General features: G+C 36.9%; 1 protein-coding gene across 3 annotated transcripts; it reads left to right on the top strand.

Annotated features, from left to right (window-relative positions):
• The first annotated feature begins 3199 nt into the window (after positions 1 to 3199).
• LOC105458709 (calponin homology domain-containing protein DDB_G0272472) lies at positions 3200 to 19198 on the top strand. Of its 3 annotated transcripts, XM_011704223.1 has the most exons (7): positions 9827 to 10104; positions 13010 to 13099; positions 15439 to 15794; positions 15913 to 16053; positions 16341 to 16481; positions 17195 to 17341; positions 18642 to 19198. In XM_011704223.1, the coding sequence occupies exons 1-7, from the start codon at positions 10029 to 10031 to the stop codon at positions 18750 to 18752; spliced, it is 1062 nt and encodes a 353-aa protein (XP_011702525.1). In that variant the 5' UTR covers positions 9827 to 10028; the 3' UTR covers positions 18753 to 19198. The 3 variants fall into 3 exon arrangements, with proteins under 3 accessions (XP_011702524.1, XP_011702525.1, XP_011702522.1); XM_011704222.1 differs by lacking the exons at positions 9827 to 10104; positions 13010 to 13099; positions 17195 to 17341 and adding exons at positions 3200 to 3484; positions 5407 to 5454; XM_011704220.1 differs by lacking the exon at positions 17195 to 17341 and having other exon boundaries at positions 9833 to 10104.
• The last annotated feature ends 200 nt before the right edge of the window (positions 19199 to 19398 follow it).

Here is a 19398-nt window from a genome sequence, read left to right as displayed (position 1 = left end):
GGCGTATCAAGTGCTCGGTGTAAACTAAGCCTTTGAGTTATAACATGTGGATGGGGGGACCCCTATTTAATCTCGGTAAAGACAATTAAAAAAAAAGATCATTATTTGAAATGCTTTCTCTTATCTTGCTCTCCCAACATTTTTCCAAGTCGACGCCGCTGCATTTTTATATCTTCCGATCGTTATTCAACGTCGTATTAGCTGTGCCAATTAAGAAGCAATTACCCATTGACCGTATGTGTCGACATATACATTGCTTGGACAGAAAGCGACATTTTATTACGTAATAACTAAATATCTATAGAGTACGTATGTGTGTACACACGCGATTAATGTCTTATCACATGAAGTTACGCATATATTCGAATATGTATGCATTTCCTGTATATAACAACATACGATAAACATCTAAATTTAAGTTAAATCTTTAAAAGAATCACGTGAACTTTTATATTTAATGTAATATATTTAACGTAATATATGGTTAATGTATTATGTGTAGTTTATATATAAACACGTATATAAAGTATATTAAATTATAAAATTAATATATTAAATAATATACATATATTAAGCATAATCTTTAATATAATTGTGTACAGATTATACATACCTATATTATCTTTATATATTATTTTTATATATTTAAAAGTATTATACGTGTTTATGTTATATAATTATTATAATTATATTATGTATAATGCAACAGAGTTATAATTGGAAGTAGGATAAACATGTTTGTGTTATATAAATTTATGTAATTGAATATACAGGAAATATAATTTCCTCTCGATTAATGAGTCAACTTAAATAAGACGCTATATTTTCTGTCGCAAAGTTCAAACTGAGCATTTTATTGATCAAAATGTTGGTATGCTAAATTTTTCCTTTATGTAAATTTTATGTACAATCGCAGACATGTATTGTGCACATATATTTGTGTATACATTTTATATAGATGCAATGCACGCATCGTCCAAATTAAGATTTAATAAAGGAATTACTAGTTTAATAAAGGAATTACTAGTAAATACATGTATCAAGTGTTTGATATAAACTAACTATAAGTCTTTATTATTATATTAAATTCTTAGATCTGTTTTTAACTGAATTTTTGCATTTTTTCAATTTTTTCTTTTCTAATATTTGTACGCCTTTTTTATTTTAAATTCGAAAAATGCAACATATAATGAATTTATAAAGAACAGGCCTCTTGTATTAAATAAAAAATACGAAAGTATACATTCGTACTTGATTTAATCGCTTCACAACATGAACGTAAAATAATTTTGCACTTGTGATCTAATCATTCAGTTACCAGTTGCGAAAAAATCAGCTCTTATAAAAAGAATAACTTGTTCCCAAGTTATTACAATAGCGTGTCTCAAGGATTATAGATTCGAAGATTCTGTCCGGTTTCTGCAATCAATTTGCCGTCATATTCTATAAATAATTCTATTATACTCATTTTTACTGATATTCTATCGACAATATTTGATGAAACAAATATTTGAAAAAATATTTTCGACAAATTTAATTAATTATTCGACTATTCGAATATTAGCATTCAGTATTGTTTTAACATTGAATGGTGGTAACATAAGTTTTCCATTTTAAAGACGCAGAAAAAAAACGTAATATTTTTATTTCAAGCGCGAAATCCAGATAGCCATCTAAATGTGCAATAAAACGAATGCCACATGTGTGTAAATAGGAGTTGCGCAGCGAATACGAATATAACGTCCGAAATTGATCGAAGCTATAAATGATCGGAGGACCGCGGAAGGAATAAATGTAACAAATCGCGCTACTTTCGTCGTAGGCGCACGTCGCTCGGAGTGAAAAGACGACAAGAGTGTCGGGTTTCTGGCGGAACCAGTCGCGAACGTTCCGCCCATATTTGGGACACATTTTTTTACGCGACAAGGCACAGCGCGACCGCGCAACGGTCGCGACGTCCCACGCACTCCTCCTTGAAGGATGCAGCCACATGATTCATCCAGAATGACTGTTTTTTTTTAAAGACGGCTCTAACGGTTCAGCATCCGAATACAATGCGCCGTTCGCCGATTCATCGATACGCACCCGAGAGAATCAGGCGATCCTTTTCAGCGTCGTAAAAAAAAGATTAAAGTTCGCATAACGGCGCAGATTTAAAAAGAAATGTAAAAAGGTTGGAAATTAAAAAATAATAATAATTGCATAAAGAACAATCAAAATATTTTTTGGAGATTAGATAATATTTTGAGGAAACGTTTCCTTCGATTTTTCTTTAAATGTTATTTAAATTAGTGACAAATTATGTTAAAAAATGTGTATTGCGAAGCAGTTTATTTTCATTGAAATATTTCAGAAAAGACATTGAAAAATTAATTATAATAGTGACAATACGTTCATAAAAAGCAAACTAAGAACGAGTATTAAGATATATATTATAAACAAAATTAATGACTAAATAAGAAGGTGTGAAAGATTGATCTCAAAATTAATGATAATTATTGATTATTAATATATTCTAATAAAATTTCAATCGATATTTAAATTTAGTTAGAGTAACTGTCCCTATTAGTGTGCTTTTATATTTAAATAAGTTATAAAAATAAACTGATACAAATAAATAAAGTATTTTTTTTATTAAGTTAATACTTTAACTTAATAAAAAAAATAGTTTATCTGTTTATTTGTACCAATTTATTTAAGTTAATACTTTAACTTAATAAAAAAATACTTTGTCTATTTATCTGTACCAGTTTATTTAAGTTAATACTTTAACTTAATAAAAAAACTGCTTTGTTTATTTGTACCAGTTTATTTTTTACTTATTTAAATATAAAAGCACACTAATAGGGACAGTTACCCTAATAATGCCTTCAAAAAATTAACGATAATAATATCTATTTTAGCACTATACTTTCCACAATTACAGTAAACCAAAGAGAGAATTTTTCACAAATAGAAACAAAGCATAGGCAATTAAAAAAAAATGAGACAAATGGATCGGGCGACGTGTGTGACGTGTGAGCAGTCGCCGAGTTTAATCGCGGGAACGTTCTCGTGAGTGCACACGGCAACGATACAGTATACAGCGTCGGCAACGTTCAGCGGTTCAAACGAGCCAATGGGAGCAACGCGGCCGACGGCGCCACCGGCAAGCCAATAGGGTAGCCGCGCCAGCGACGGTTCGGTTCAGTCTCGCCGACGTTCGGCCGCCATCGGCGACTCGAATCACTCGAATGCCGCACAAAGACGCCGCGCGATAAAAGCGGCGTACGGAGCGACCGGTTCGGTATACACACACGGCAACTCGGTTCGGCCTGACCGGTCGTGTCGGCGTTGTTATATTCGGTTGTATCTGCGTGCGGACGAGCGAGTTTACACCCGTGCGATTCGTGAACCGGCTGACCCGTCGTCGTACGAGTGTCGAGAGAGAGAGAGAGAGAGCAGCGTTTCTTCGTGAGAGAAGGATAAACAGAGAGACACGCAGGTAAACGTTTTCCCTTCGTCCTTTTTCCGCGACGCAAACAAAGAGAGACGCCGCCGACCTTCGCGCCACGATTTATCGAAGGGACGCGACGCGACGCGTCGCAACGCGTCGCATCTGCTCCTCTCCGAGATTTTGATCGAACGATCATGATTGTATCGTCACTCGGCGATCTCGTGCTGCATTTTACTGACCGTTCGAGACGGCGAGGTTTTGTGATGTGTGCCGTTTATTGCTCCTCGAATTAGGTAAACAGCACGACGCGGCGGTTATCAATAGTTTTCGAGCGATGATGACAGGAAATCATGGCGGAACGTTTGTAAATAAAAGTGTTAGGCCTTTGTTTACCTCTATTGAGGTATTAATTCGATTAGATTGGGCTGATGTAAAGATTGTTTTACAGTTAAACCTTTAATTTGTGAAATTTATGAACTAAAATTATATATTTTACAAGTTAATTGTGGTTCTATTCGATATTTATTCGATAAATTCGCGATGGACAAGGATTTATGTATAAGATTTAGTGCTTAAAATATCGTGTACTTGATGTTTTTGTTTATCAATTTATTATTCTTACAATTTAGTAGTAACGATAAATCGACGCTAATTAATTGAATTAAAATACTTAATATTTACATATTCACTATTGCGATTAATTGTAGAACTGATTAATCCATTCAATTTAAGAAATTGAGTTTTTTGTAAAGATAAAATATTTGTCAATATTCGATTTAATTTTAAAAAGATATTTATTAATGAAGAAGCAGATTCAAGTAAATAATGATAGCCACTAGATGTCGCTATATAACTCTTGATCGTCTCTTATATTCTGAGAATCTAGAGATAGTGCCTTGGTCATCTAACAATAAGTCATCTTGTACATACATACATCATCTTATAATCCGAAACTAGTCTACATCTCCATATATAAAAAGGATGCGTCATTTTCAATTAAATGAAATTATAGAATCTTTTGCGATAATAAAAAAACTAAATTGCATGAGGCAATATTAATGTTTAATTTGGTTTCTAATTTATTTTATTTTATTATAAAAAAAATTAAATTTTTGTCACCGCAAAAATCTCTTAGAATTTCGACTTTAAATGATTTTAAATGATATCCGAAAAGTTTGTTCAACGATAGAAATTTTTCATGTACTTTTATACAATTTCGAGAATTCATAGACGTTTACATGTTTGTCTTTGATGATCACATAATCAGAGTAATAATAAATAATAAATTCTTGCCTATTGTGAAATAATAAATTGTTTCATGAAGTAATTCAATAATCGATACTCCAGTCTAGATACACATCAATGTAAGGATATATTTAATCGGTGAGGATACATTTGATCTCTGAGAATATATTTGATCGGTGAAGATATATTTGATAAAAAAGAAAGCGTAATTAGATTTTTCTTTTACGTGTAATACTATTGCTTTACGTGTAATTACAGTTGTAATAACATAAAAATAATAATCTTTATATAATGTATAAATTTCTTTAGGACTTTATATTACTAAATAAAAAATAAATCAAAATTTACACATATTCAGAGTGAAACAAACTTTATCTTCTTTGTTAAAAAAAACTTTTTAATTAATACGAACAGTTTAGTGTAAAGCAAATCGATATCATCACTGCGAGTCTTCATTTGTACAATAGGTCTATCTTTTTTAACTGCACTTTCTAGTATTATTTATAATTTTTTTTATCTCTGCTAAATTCTCAGTGGACGCTATTTTCAACTGTGAAAATGTAATTTAATTGAAAAGGATTATACGACGACGCCAGAAGTTTGTAGTTAAAAGAACAGATATTATGACAAGACTATGCTTGTATTATATTTGTATTTTCCCTCGAATATCCTATGTTTATTTTGTATTCATTTGAGCATATACTTATGGAACGTTTTTGTTGCAGAGACAAACACCATGGCCACCGCAGCTGAGTCGCCCGTTCCCGTCGAAGGTGAGTTACAGTCTTAAAGATATGTAAAACTATTAAGCGATCGATAGATGTGCGAGAGTGCATATACTTTCGTCCTGCATATTCAATGAATACTAATCAGTAACAAGATGTTCACAAATGTACTCAAATTTGGATTGTGCATTGTTGGAAAATAAAACTATAATCTTGGGAACCAGTTTATTCGCTGGAATTTATCATTACAGCTATTAATTCTAATTAAATATATATATATATATATATATGTATATATTCAATTAAAATTATTTATCTTAATGATAAATACATTCCAGCCAATATATGTATATATGTGGGATGCAACACCAACATTTTATATATTATTTATTATACGTATATTGTAATATATAATAAGATAAAAGTTAGTATTCGTTAGTACATGAAATATCATCGATTCCTAATCATATGATGTGTCCCGCGTTTTTTTTTTCGTGGAATGGTTTGATACGTTTGATTCGCATACGAGTTCTCGCGTGTCCCTTCGACGATATCGGGACAATTCGGCAATTAGAGTGGAGAACTGGGGGCGACCGGACGGTTCGGCGCCGCGCCGGAGAAACACACACCCTAAACCCCGCGGAGACCGGCGAGACCGGCAGGCGGCGGTACGGGGACGAGAGGTCATAGTCCCCCTCAGACCCCGACGTCCTCGTGGCTGGCGAACGAGAATGAGCGCTCCGCGGAGGAAGAAGTTGCTGCGAGCCTGCCTGCACCGAACGGCTGTGCCCCGGACGGCGGCTGACAACTGCGGTGCGGTGGTGCACGTCGGCGATTCCGTGGCTCTCAACTTGCGAGTCGTGAGTCGCGATCGCGAACGATAGCGCGACCTGAAGAGGGATTGGGAGGACTCGATTTCTCGACTCTCGCATCTGTCCCTTTTGCGCAAAAGAACGAGCCAAAACCAAGTTTATTCCACAACTTGAACATGAATCGAACGACATAAAATTAATATTAAAGTGATTACGTTTCTAAAAATGTTTTAATTTTGGAATGATAATGATAGTCTTTATTATCTAATATATAAAATCAATAAGTTTCATAGTTACAATAGATGAGAGGAGAAGTGAGAGAAATATGTATTTGACAATTTTTATTATTACAAGTGCTCTTAAATTGGACACTTCTTACGGTTAATCTAAAGGGATTGTAGTGAATGGGATCCGCGATGAATGAGAATCTCGTCCTTGACGCGAGTCTTCATTGGCAAGAAACCAATGGGGAGATAACGCGACGATAAACTCGATTTTTTTCTCCAACCTTTCCGTTCGCTTTTTCTCATTATCGCCGTCGTTTGAAGCTAATTAAACCATAACGATCGAATCTGGCTCATTACACGGAGCTTATTGGATTGAGATTTCTCGAGTGTTCGCAGCAAATTCCTTTTTTTGCACTTAAAACTTCAGTGTCACCAAATTTTTTTGTCATCAAACAAAAATCACGAAAGTTATCATAAGGCGGATATAACTCTATCTCTTTTTGGGATTATAAAATGCGACGAAAAGATGTTGGAAGAATTCTAAAGAAGGGAGCAAAGTTTTGAAGAAGGGAGAATCTTGAAATCTCTCTTTTTCTTTCTGTTCTTGATGCTTTGACTTCTAAATCTTAAAATTCTCCAAATGTAAATCATATACACAATATTAAAACTAAGCCAAAATATTAAACATGAATTAATAATTATGTTCAATTATGTATATTAATATAATTTTATAACATAATTATTACATATAATTAACACAATTATTACGTTTAATATAATTAACACAATTATTATGTTAATTGTATCAAACTAATGTGAATTAATTATTTATACATATAAAATTTTATTTTAAGATATATTTTTCGTTTTATTGAATTGGAACAGCATTGAAAAATTAATTAGTTAATACATCAATAGGCAGAAATTTGTTAGTAAATGAACACATTATTTTTAGGCAATAATAATTATTTTTTTATTGAATTGTCTAAAAAATTAGTTAAACTTTTTCGATAACCGGGTTTATCAAAGATAAAACTTGCATTGAATTATAATTTTATTATGATTTAGAGTTTAAATAATCTCTAGCTATTAAACTCGAATTATCTCGAGTAGCAAGCTTCTAATATGAAATCATTGGAAAATTGGTAGTGTATGTCATTATCTGTCTCGATTTAACGAAAGCGATATCGAGCCATTTGCAACGATAAGGGTTGCATTAAGTCGCTTCGATTAAATCATCGCCTTTTGCGCAAATTAGCGGATAAGACCGATGTAAAAAATGCTCTCCTTCCGTTTGCCTCTGTAATAAATCCGACTGTTGCTACGCGATCGTTATTCATTATGAAAATTTCATTTCTCATTGATTTCTACGGGTAAAACTCGCTGATGTCTCACCGGCTGCGTCACAAGGTGGGCTCCAACAAAACAGCGTCTCTTCGATCGTCCCGTCCAGTGGAAAACTTTACACAAAACCCGATCATTACATGCCCCATATTTTCCGATCGGTGACGCCCTTGTCGAATCTCATAGTGGTTTATGACAGCTTGAATTTCATTCTCGTAATTTAAATCCAATTTAAATTTTAAAGAGAAGAAACATAACAAGTAAACACAATAAGTGAAATCAATCGATACATGAATATACAATTAAATTAACAACAGAAATAAGCCTATTCAATCTTGGTGCCTAATTAATATTTTAGCGTAAATTTATATGCATTTTCCAGTTTAAGTTGCGCACCAATTATTTGTTAGTCTTGAATTATAGTCCTAAACTGAAGCTGGAGTCTTATAATAAATAATATTATATATATAAAGAGCGTATAAATAATTTATATTAGTTTATAAGTAACATAATAACAATGTTAATTATATGTAATAATTACATATTATAAGATATATTAATATACATAACAATAACATAATTATTAGTTTATACGTTAGCTTAATCATTTGGCTTAGTTTTAATATTATGTATAATTGACACAGAGAGACTAAGATTTTGGAGTCAAATATGTATTACAAATTAAATTAATAAATAATTTGATAATCTTGATTCCAAAAGGAGCATTTTAAAATACTAATGAATTTATTGCAAAAAGACATCTCATCCATGCAGGGTTCGAATCTGGAACTCTCTGACGGGCGCCTTTATCAATTCGATTGAAATACGTGATATTTATCGTGAAAAATTTAGATAAGAGAAATATATCTGGATATATCTTTGAAATTGAATCAAGGACTCCAGAGTTTCAGAATCACAGAAAATTTGCAGATTCAATAGATCCAAACACTCGAGACTCTCACCTGACGCGAGATTGTTAATTGAGTTAATTGAAGATGTGGAGAGATCGGAGGAAAACCCGAGGGGCGCGAAATCAATTCGAATCTGTCGAAGTACTTTGCGAAGTTTCCGTAACAATCACACGGACTTTTCCTTCGGGCGAATTTTTTCGTCGATCGTTTCGGAAATTGAAGCGCCGGTCCTTCGTTAGAACGGCGATGGCAAATCGGAGGATTCAGGAGAGCGGTATAACATCTCCGATGGGTCGGAAGGGAGCGAGGGGAGGAGAAACGGGAGATAGACAGATGGTATTTTATGCCTGCACATAGGCTTCCGCACACGTGCCTAGCGACCGGCTCCGAGCTGTACCGAGTGTCCGGAAAAGAAAAACGGAAGGATCTTTAAATAATCAAATATTTTTCAAAAGCATAGAACTTACGGAGATCTTGACATTCTGAAATCTTGAGGAATAATCTGGAATTCTCAATTTCTAAGCTCGTCGAGTTTCTAGGAAATACAGGAGTCATGAAATTTCGGAAGATCTCAGCTTCCCAAGTACCTCAGAATTCTGAGAAAGATACAATCATTTCAAATACAATTGCGTAAAAGATATCCGCGTGACGAAGCGGCCTCGAAATTAAAGAATCTCAACAGCCAAGGCTCGCACAAAATATCCAACCCCAAATTACCCCCAATTAAAGTTCCCCCTTTTAATTCGACGACTTTGACCATCCCTCTGTTTGACGGCTTTTTTTCTCCTCCTGCGGCATCCATTAAACCCTCTCTACTCACGTCTAACGTGGCCTTCTCGCGGGACACCCCGTATAGCCAATAACACCCCTCCGACGGCTGTTCTAGTAGTGGCGATCGCAGGTTGGAGCTCGCTAGCTGGAAGGGTGGCTTGTCGTCGGGTAGGCTGTTGGTTGCATGGCACAGGGGGAAAAAGCGTGGAATATATAGTGGTAGAGAAGGAGGAAGAAGAGGAGGAGGAGGAGGAGGAGGTGGTGGAGGAGGTGGAGGTGGAGGAGAGCGGTCGAATATTGAGCGACGCCGGGCGTCGCGGCGCAGCGTGCGGGCCAGTCGCCCTTCAGCCACCGCCCCAGTTACGACCTGAGCGACATTTCCGGCGTGCCTAACTCTTCTCTTTTCTGTCCCGGTCTCCTCTTCTTCGTCCTTCCAGCCACCCGCGGTCCCAGTCTCGCGCGCCTGATCCCGTCGTCGTGATCGCCCGTCGTGTCCCGAGATCCGCGAGACACTCCGCGAAACCAACCCCCCTTTCGCAACGAAACAATACGACAATATGCTGATCGGTCTCGTGCGTGACTCGGTGCTCCAGTGCTTCTGTCACAGCTGCAAGGCCCCGCTGGGCGTCGTAGGTGAGTGAGTCCCTGTCGCGCGAGGCCCACTGTACTCCTCATCTATCCTCTCGCTGAGACTTTCCTTCCGGTTCTCCGGTTCTCGTAAAGATTGGCTGCCAAAAAAAAACGCGCTGTTAACGGTCGATCCAAATGTATGTGAAAATCACCGTCCTGTTCGAATTTTCATAATCTTGAGTAATCATTTCTGAATGATCTTGATAATAGAATCAGTTTTTTAAGAATGAGAGAAATATAGACTTTATATTTTCAAATTTCAAAGCTTTTTTCAGCACCTTAAAGGAGCGAAATGTATATCTCTCGCGACAGAGATTTCGGCACTGATTGGTCACAAAACTTTATCAAGGTGGAACTTCAGCAATTCTTCCTAAAAATCCGCGATCTTCGCAAAAGATTTTAAGAAATTGCTTTAAAGTTTCGCGAATATGTGACTTCTTATTTCTGAATGCCTCTTCGAAAGCGGTTTTATGGCGGTCTTGTCGACAGAACCAATCTTTACACAATTTATTTTTTCCTACGTAAGATTGGTGGCTTCCCGTAAAATGATTCGTCAGTTTTTGAACGGAATTGCCCACTTATCCTGTGGGCGGAGTATCGTAATAGCTCTTTACAAAGCAGTCGTGAAGTAATTTAACATTTATCGGGCTAAACCTTGCTCAGGTTACTCTTTAAGTTATTTATAGGCTAAGGTGCTGAATCATAGTTCGTTGCTTTTCAGAGACAGCACCTTCATTAAAAGCTTCTTATAAGTAAATTTCGAGGCTAAAGGTCATTTTAAATTATTTATGGTTTTAGAGCGCTATTAAAATTTGTTTTCTTACAATTAGATTTAAACATGACATTGACGTTGCTTTTTCGACGGATTTTTGTAGGAATTTTTTTTATACATTGCCTGTCCTTGCATTCCTTAGGACAGGAGCTTTAAAGTATCGAGTATTTTTTCTTTTACAAAAATAAAATTTAGAGACCGGAAACTGGAAGGAGAAAGAGAGAAAAGTAAATGTGGTCTTTGACTACTCTGAATATATTCACGGAAAAATTTCCTAACAAATCGTCCTATTTCATCTTGCCTTATCCTTTGAGAAAGAAACTCGTGGAATGGGAGTCAAGTGCTTGGAAATAAATGCGACCGTTTTCTATCGACACAGAAAATATCTCGAAAAGTGTACCCTGATCTCGGATGTATTAAATTGCGGATCAAAATTGATACAATTTTTATTAATACTTTGTTTAAATAATATAATTTAATTGTATGCTGTATTCGTCTATTTTTAGTCACAATAATTTTTTGTCATTTTTCTCTTTAGTGTTTTATGTATTATTGATTTTTTATTATTCACTCGAAGTTTCCTCATTTATTTAACATGTTAATCAATTATTCTAAATGAAATTATTCTACGTAGTTTATTCAATTTCGCTTGCGTGTCTAATTATTGATCGATGCGTAATTTGCGTATCAAGACTCGAGAGAAATTTAAGAATTTTGTAAATTTTTTTCATAGAAGAAATTACGGCTTTTTTCGTGCCCTTCGCACGCGAGGAGGCACTGTCCTTACCGCAGTGCACGGTCGACATCACGGTGGTATCGTGACATTATCCTGGGGCACCTGCAGTTCGATCAATTTCTCAGACCGTCCGCGAATCGATACTCACGGTCCACCATTTTTCTCTACGGGGTGTCGCGAAACTTCGCCGGTTCTTGGTAAAGATCGTCCTCCGTTAAGTTCGTTCAACTTTTAAGATAACAAAATTATCTCTCTAAAAAATATCGATTCCACAGCCATGAAAAAAAAACTTGAGATATAAATACACGATATTCAAAATAAATTATTAAGTAAATTATTTGTGCGGTGACAAGTACTTTTTTTTAAAAAGCATTTTTCGAATTTTTTAACTTGCAATTTTGAATTTAATTATTAAACTTGCTTGATTCAATTGACAAATTAATATTAGATATGACATTTTTATTTAAGAGACCAAAAGAAAAAATTTAATACTTGTACGTCAATTAATGTTGCATTTTTTAAAACATTTCTTAATAATATATTTAAAACAATACCTACCATCCAGATTACTTATTTTGTTAATAACATACATATATCAATTGTTAATAATACAAACACTAACAGCAAGATGTAAAGTAACGATACGTCTTCCTTTTCATAATTTTTTTTATTTTTGAAAGATAACTGTAAGCTGAATTATCTTTGACGCGACGTGTACAATGTTAAAGCGGCAACTCTGTTTGTTAACCGGTCTTTTGTTAACCGCTCTAATAATATCCCGGATTTTTTGCCACGCCGGTAACGCACGTGTTTGGCTCGCCGAAACGATCAGGGTGCGGTCCAACATGGCTACGCGAAACGGTCGCATCGATTTCTTGATAATTAACCCATTGGGACACCAATCGATCCCTCAGCCGGACAACGGCACGCAACGATGCTAATTTCGTCCCCTTTACAGCTTCTTTATTTCTGAAATACCTGAGTGCATTGATTGAAATACGAGCGAGGTTCTTAACTCCATACGCGAAACACGATCCGCAGATTGTTTCCCTTCCGTTTTTATGATTATTGCGCAGTAAAAACCTCCATAAATTTCACGCGATCAATATTTACAAGGCAAGTAAAGAGATAAAAGTAGCAGGTAAAAATCGATGCTCGTTATTACCGCATTTATGGTATTTTTGAAGCGCTACAAATGTTGCGACTCGAATGTCTTTATAATTGCAGCCGTTTTGCTCAGATATAAATACGTTATAATAATTGCATAATCGTTAAACGAGCGAGATGGTGTCCCTCAGTGGGTCAAAGCGCAAATCCCGCCTCCTCTATTCTTCCCTTCTCCCTCGTTAATCCCTCTCGAAAACGCTACAAGTGCTTTGACCGTGTCTGAATTTCCGAAGCGGGACCGAGGAGGAATAATGCGCCGTTTAAAAAGCCGAGCGGCAAGGGCAAGCCGCGGACCAAGCAGCCGAAAAAGGTGAAGTTCATCAGTGAGTATCTGGATAATTAAGCGAGCTTTAGTTGACGTCAGAGAAACGTATTGGGACGCACCTACAGCCGTTCGATCGAATCGTATCGATTTCCTTAGAATCGTGGGGCTTTAGAATCGCTAAACATTCCAGAGAAATGCGAACAGCAATTTCCAAGATACCCGACAAAAATTTGAACCGCAATTCCGAGATACCCGACAAAAATTTAAACTTCAATTCCAAGAGAGATAGATTATTTGATGAAAATGTGAACAGCAATTCCAAGATAGATTTTTGACAAAAATTTTATTATCATTTTTATTATCGATGATATCTAATAATAATAATATATAGAAGTATATAAATTTATAAGTTTTTATTATATGAGAAATCCATTTTAAATTCACGGAAAGATTTGCTCCTAAAAAAGATTTCTCTGGGATATTTTATTTGCCCGAAAAACTTGTTTATATTTTCGTTTTTATCATGTAGTTGCATTGGGGTGGTGATTTTATTGACAATACAAAAAATTGACGCGTCAAGGAAACGCGTCTCGTCTAACTTTTTTTTTGTTTACCGAGTCCTGTTCCTCGCACCTTGAACGATTTCCTCTGCGTAATCGCCGCGTTATGCACCTGCGTCGTGTAGTTTTATTCGCGTAATATGAGAATTCCTTTGTCTGATTGTGTGAGAGTTAAAAGGGAGCACCTTCGCCGCGCTAAAGATCGGTGCAATGCCCTCGGCATGAGAAACGGTCGCGCCAATGTGTCGCCGTTGAATTATAAATCGAATGCGGGGAGCATTTGCAAACTTGTGTGCTTGTGTGCCGTACTACGTGGAGATGTACGGCGATATCGACAACTTTTCATAGTAGTTGACATAAGCAGTTCTCTGTTTGATACGGCCGGTGCCGTTCCACTGCAATAAGTGGAAGAGGGAGGAAAATATAGACATCGGGAACGCGAAGCCGAAACTTCATTCGGTTGTGAAATAATTATGTAAAATATACTGAAATAATCCTAATAGACGACGTGTTGGACTAAACGTTCGTTTGAACGTTAATAATAATATATAATTTGCCCGTATACTCGAGACACACGTAGCGAAAAGATGGGGCGGAGGAAAGAGGAAACGGCAATATAACGGATTACGATTCACTTTTCGTAATGAAATAATTACGGGAATTCCCGAAAATTGCTACGGCAGGAAAATTGTACGACACGGTATGATATACGGTAATTACGGTGTACGGCTGGCAGCGGCGCGAGATGAGAGAGAGAGAGAGAGAGAGAGAGAGAGAGAGAGAGGCGGTCGTGGAGGAGGCGGTGGAGGTGCGTGCGACGACGCTAGACGTCGCGGCGCCTACGGCCGATCGTTCTCTCTGATCGATCCCTCCTTGCCGCGCCGCTCTCGTACCTCTGAGTCATGCTTCCGCAACCAGCCGGCGCCGGAAATCGTGGAATCGCGACGGGTGGAATCACGCCGGCGACGGGACTGTTGCGCCGAGAGACGTGGCGTCGATACTCGATAGATTATACGAGGTGTCGATACCCATCATTCGAAGATTGAGTTCGCAGCATCGATATCTATGGAACGGTCCAGACCGTCAAAACGAGAAAATATCGATCTTAGGCTCGGGTTTTTACTTTTCTGATTAACTTGTGGTTTACGTACTTGATCTAAATTTTATCTGACTATATGATGTAAAAATTATATTTTGCTATCTATGGCTAATCATTTAACTGATGGCTTTGTAATTGTAATTTTAAAATTATCACTACAAAACCATTTAATCAATTTAATTGATTAATCATTGATAGTAAAACACAATTTTACGTTATTATCAGGTTGAACTTAAACCACAAGTTAACCAGAAAATGAAAAACCGGGCTTTAGAGTATCTCAGTATGTACAGTCAGTTATTCCAAGATGCTCTTTGGTCTCTCAATCTTGATATCGATAATTTAAAAATACTTGTACCATACAGCAGAGGAATTTTTTTTTCTTAAAGCTAAAATAAAAATTGTATTTTTATCGTGTATAATAATTACAGTTTTCTATTAATAATTCTATATTTATAAATATAATATTTATTATATAATGATGGCAACTATTATATAATGGAAAGATAATGGCATTAAATATTTTCAGTGCACCATGTGCATCTAACGGTTTCAATCAATAATTATGTCATTATTATTAATGGTAATAATATTATTAATAATTACATAGTAATTAATCATATTAGTCATTGGCTGTATGCCGCACTGAAAATGTATGATCAGCCATTATCTTTCGATGCATTAAGTTCGTTATGTTGCGCCGAACACTCGTTACATCGCACCGTGGAAATTTTGCAGCGACCGAGATCCGATGCCAGGAGAAGTCCAAGGGCGGGCTGTGCTACGAGGTGATCCTGGCGGAGCCGACGGTGCCTAAGAGAGCACCCTCGCCGCCGCAGCCGAGCCCGACGCAGCAGACCGCGATCGAGGACAAGCTGAAGGCCGCCGAGGAGCGAAGACTGTCCATCGAGGCGCACAAGCTCGCCGCCCTCGCCGCCAAGCTCAGCAAGATCGAGGAGGCGTCCCGCAAGAAGGACGAGCTCAGCGCGGCCTTCATCACCGCCACTCGCGAGTCCCTGGACGCGAAAATGAACAACACCGAGGAGAAGCGGGAGGCCCACATCGCCGAGCTGAAGAACAAGCTGAAGGAACATGTGAGTAGAGATCGGAGATGAGATCAATCGGATATTCGCCTTTTTAATAGTTTTTAATTAATTGTCGTTTAGGCGTTTAGATGATTGTTGTGACATTTAATTTCACTTTTCGTTGCAGTTGGAGAGCGTTGAGAAGACTCGCCTGAGTCTCGAGCAACAAACCGAGGAAGTGCGATGCGCCGTCGAGGAGAAACTGAAGACTGCCGCGGCTCAGCGTGACGAAAATATCAAGAGAATGCTGGATCGTCTCAAGGAGCACGTTAGTATAGTATAAAATAAAAATAATACAGTGTTACAAGTGTGAGGATTAGACAAGTAGATCAGTCATCATTACATGAGGAATTTTATTTATATATTTAAATTTGAGAACGTGTGGCAACAACGAAACACTTTTAAATTCATATTTACAATCCTTCGTGGGTTTTTTTTCTCTTTTCTGCAATGCTGCTGCATATCGTTTTGCATATTTTAACAGGCATACTATATAGGCAGATAATAGACCCGGCGAGAATAGACATAAGTTATTGATTCGCGGCCTGTTTGCAGGAAGAGCAAGTTGCTCGCGTACGTCAAGGTATGTCGGAGCGCGTGCAGCAGTTGGAGTCCCAAATCCAGGGCAAGTTGGAGCAGGCACGCGAACGTCGCGAGACCATCGAGCGCGAGCAGAAGGAGAAGCTGCGCAATCATGTAAGTTTCCGGCCGAGTGTTGTAGCCCCTCGGTGCTCGTGTGGTAGCTTTAGGCAGTACGTCGGTCTCTATATCTGGTTGTTACGAAACTTCGCCGATTTTTGGATCAATGAGAAAATTAGTTGTAATTGCAAAGTTATAAGAAACTTTGTGTATTTTGACTTTTATTTACTGAATGTTTTTGAGATTTATGACTTTCGAAAAAATTCGAAGGTCCGAATCATTAGAGTTTCAAAAATTAAGTACAATTTATTTGAAGAATCCGGGGCTTACAGAAATGTAAAATCAGTAGAAACTAAACGTGAAATAATTCTAAAACTTAAGTTACTTTTGAATAATTCTTAAATTTTTGAAAAATCTATGCTTCAAAAATTAAATAAAATTTATTTGAAGAATCCAGGATTTACGGAAATATTAAATCCAGAAACTAAACGTGAAATAATTCTAAAATTTAAGTTACTTTTGAATAATTCTTCAATTTTTGAAAAGTCTATGTATACAACGAAAGTCTTTCGACAAACAATTACGCGAAAGGCGGCGAAAGAGTTGCGTAACAATCTAAAATCTTTGACCAAAGCATTGTATTCGCGTGCTTTTGAAAGAATGAGAGAAAAGTAAGAAAAACAAATCGGGTTATCTCGGGTTGCCCCCGAGGTTTTTTCTGCGTAAGAAAGCACTGATTGAACGTAGACGTTTGTGCGATGGTGGTTTAGAATACGGTGCAGATAGCGAAAGTGCGTCAGATGGCGGCGCGCGAGCTCCTGGTGAAAAAGTGCGAGTTCGACAAGAGGGTGTCGACCGCGGAGATGAATCGGCAGCGAGAGATCCAGCGTCGCGTGCAAGCGATCCGCCGCCACCATGTAATACTGATGTCCCCCACACGCACTCTTAACTGCATTCGGACCCCCCCCCTTCCCCCGCAGACAATTTGTTGTACGATCCACACAAATCGATGCTCGTGACAAAATAGACGCTAATTTCCTAATTTTTGTTTATTATTTAGTGGTATATTTTATGGTAATATATTTATTATTTTGCAATATAACATAATACAGTTCAAAATAAAAGTATAAAAGTAACTGGCACATATAAAAGTTAAAATTTTCACTTAATATAACGTTCTAGTAGCAGAACTTATTGGCCCAATATGTTCCCAATATGTGCCAATGTTTAACTAATGTCATTAATAAACTGTCCTACTCGGGGTCACAGAAGCTTCAGAAATTGTAATTTTTATTAAGTATCAATAGTAATAATACATTTAATTTCCAAACGGTTAAAATTAAAATTAGATTATAATATATTGAAAATTGAATTGTGATGTATTTAATCAGACATCTATTATTTTAAAAATTATTTCTTTATCAATTTATGTTTATTTCTAACCGTGACATTTTTCGACATATATTAACGAACGAAAATGACGAAAAAATGGAAAAAATAATTTGTTCTACATTTTATATTTATATTCTTAGTTTCATATATTTGTTCCACATTTTTATATTTTATTTACATATTTAGTTTCATATATTTGTTTCACATATTTTTATATTTCATTTATATAGAATATATACAAGTTATATGGACAGTCAGATTTTAGAAACGTGACTAATTTAAATTTAGTACGACAAATTGTAATGCTCGTGGGTCGCATTAAATTACGTATCAATTATTTTCCCCGTCTCGTATGCCTTCTCCCCTTCCACCGTCGCGACAAATAGCATTGTCATATTTTATATATAGGATCACGAAAAACGTCGATAGTTGCGCTTGTAAAAGGAATGCTGTTGTGCTTACGTTGCAGTCTTCATTTCATAAGTTATCTTTCTTTCAGCATGCAGCCGTGCTCATTTTATAACTCGTACGTGATCACGTTTTGCGTGCAGGATGTGCCGGAGAATACTTGCATACTGGTGCCAAAATTTTATCCGTCACCTAAAGACCTTCGTAATGAATTTTCTGCAGTAAAGTCATCGTTGTCAATCGGTTTAAACTGAAGATCTCGAGAAACTCCGAAAACTTCCTCGACGCATCCTGTCTAAGGCAACTCGTCAGCTTGTTAGAGAGCATGGCGTACTTTTCGACATGTCTGTCTTCAATAGGATCGCACCAGAGAGAGCGTTCTATTCTAACTCTAAATCCCTTTCTTTCTTTCCGCAGGAGAGGCGCGCCGAGATGGTGAGACAGAATAAGAAGGATCGCCGGGACTATTCGACGGACGCGTCGCATCCGATTCTGCCGGTGGAGAACGAGACCGCCAGTTCCGGCTAAGTATCCGGAAGCGCTCGCCGAGGCCGCTCGAACGCCCCGCAAAGCTCCGTTTCGCTTTGTGCCATTATTTTATGACTCGAAGTAAAACGGGAGGTCGATCGCCGCGCATCATCATCATCAGACGTATCCGCATTTCGAGCAAAAGAGGGAGAGAGAGAGAGAGGTAGGGAGAGCCGAATCGCGTTTCTCTTTGCGGTTTCTGAATGTCGCATATGGACAATACTGTCTTCGTCATTGCGTTCCCACTTCGGCAACGTTCCGCATAGTGGAAGAACGCACGGTTTTTCCCCATAAATTTCGGAGGCTAGGCACGAGGCTAGTGTTAGCACTTTCGAGGAGGTTGCTGCGAAAGTTCGATTTCGCGTGGGCTTTACGACGGAGTTGTAGGCGTTAAGATATGTGAGATACAAGGACCTAAAGAGATGAAGTTTTTATAGACCGAAAAAGCATAAGAGAATTAAAGTAATTATCACAAGATTGAGATGTTCAAAGATTTAGAAGATTTCAGAATCCAAGAACTTTCTTCTATTTTTTTATTCATTAAAGATATAAAAATTACAAGAGAATCAATATTCTACTCTAATATCAATATATTCCAAGAGTAAGATATCGAGAGTGGTTTTAGAGATTAGAAATTTTTTTATAA

Source organism: Wasmannia auropunctata, unplaced genomic scaffold, assembly GCF_000956235.1.
Source record: "Wasmannia auropunctata unplaced genomic scaffold, wasmannia.A_1.0 LD334385.1, whole genome shotgun sequence".
In the NCBI taxonomy this organism is placed as follows: Eukaryota; Metazoa; Arthropoda; class Insecta; order Hymenoptera; family Formicidae; genus Wasmannia; species Wasmannia auropunctata.
The sequence above is the reverse complement of the archived record's forward strand: the minus strand, read 5'-3'. Positions and strand labels throughout refer to the sequence as shown.

Bases quoted from the DNA above. Each gene is read 5' to 3' on its own strand.
- LOC105458709 (XM_011704223.1), top strand. From the start codon at position 10,029: ATGCTGATCGGTCTCGTGCGTGACTCGGTGCTCCAGTGCTTCTGTCAC. The intron at 13,100-15,438 runs GTGAGTATCTGG...GAAATTTTGCAG, and splicing joins GAAAAAGGTGAAGTTCATCA to CGACCGAGATCCGATGCCAG. The intron at 15,795-15,912 runs GTGAGTAGAGAT...TTTTCGTTGCAG, and splicing joins AGAACAAGCTGAAGGAACAT to TTGGAGAGCGTTGAGAAGAC.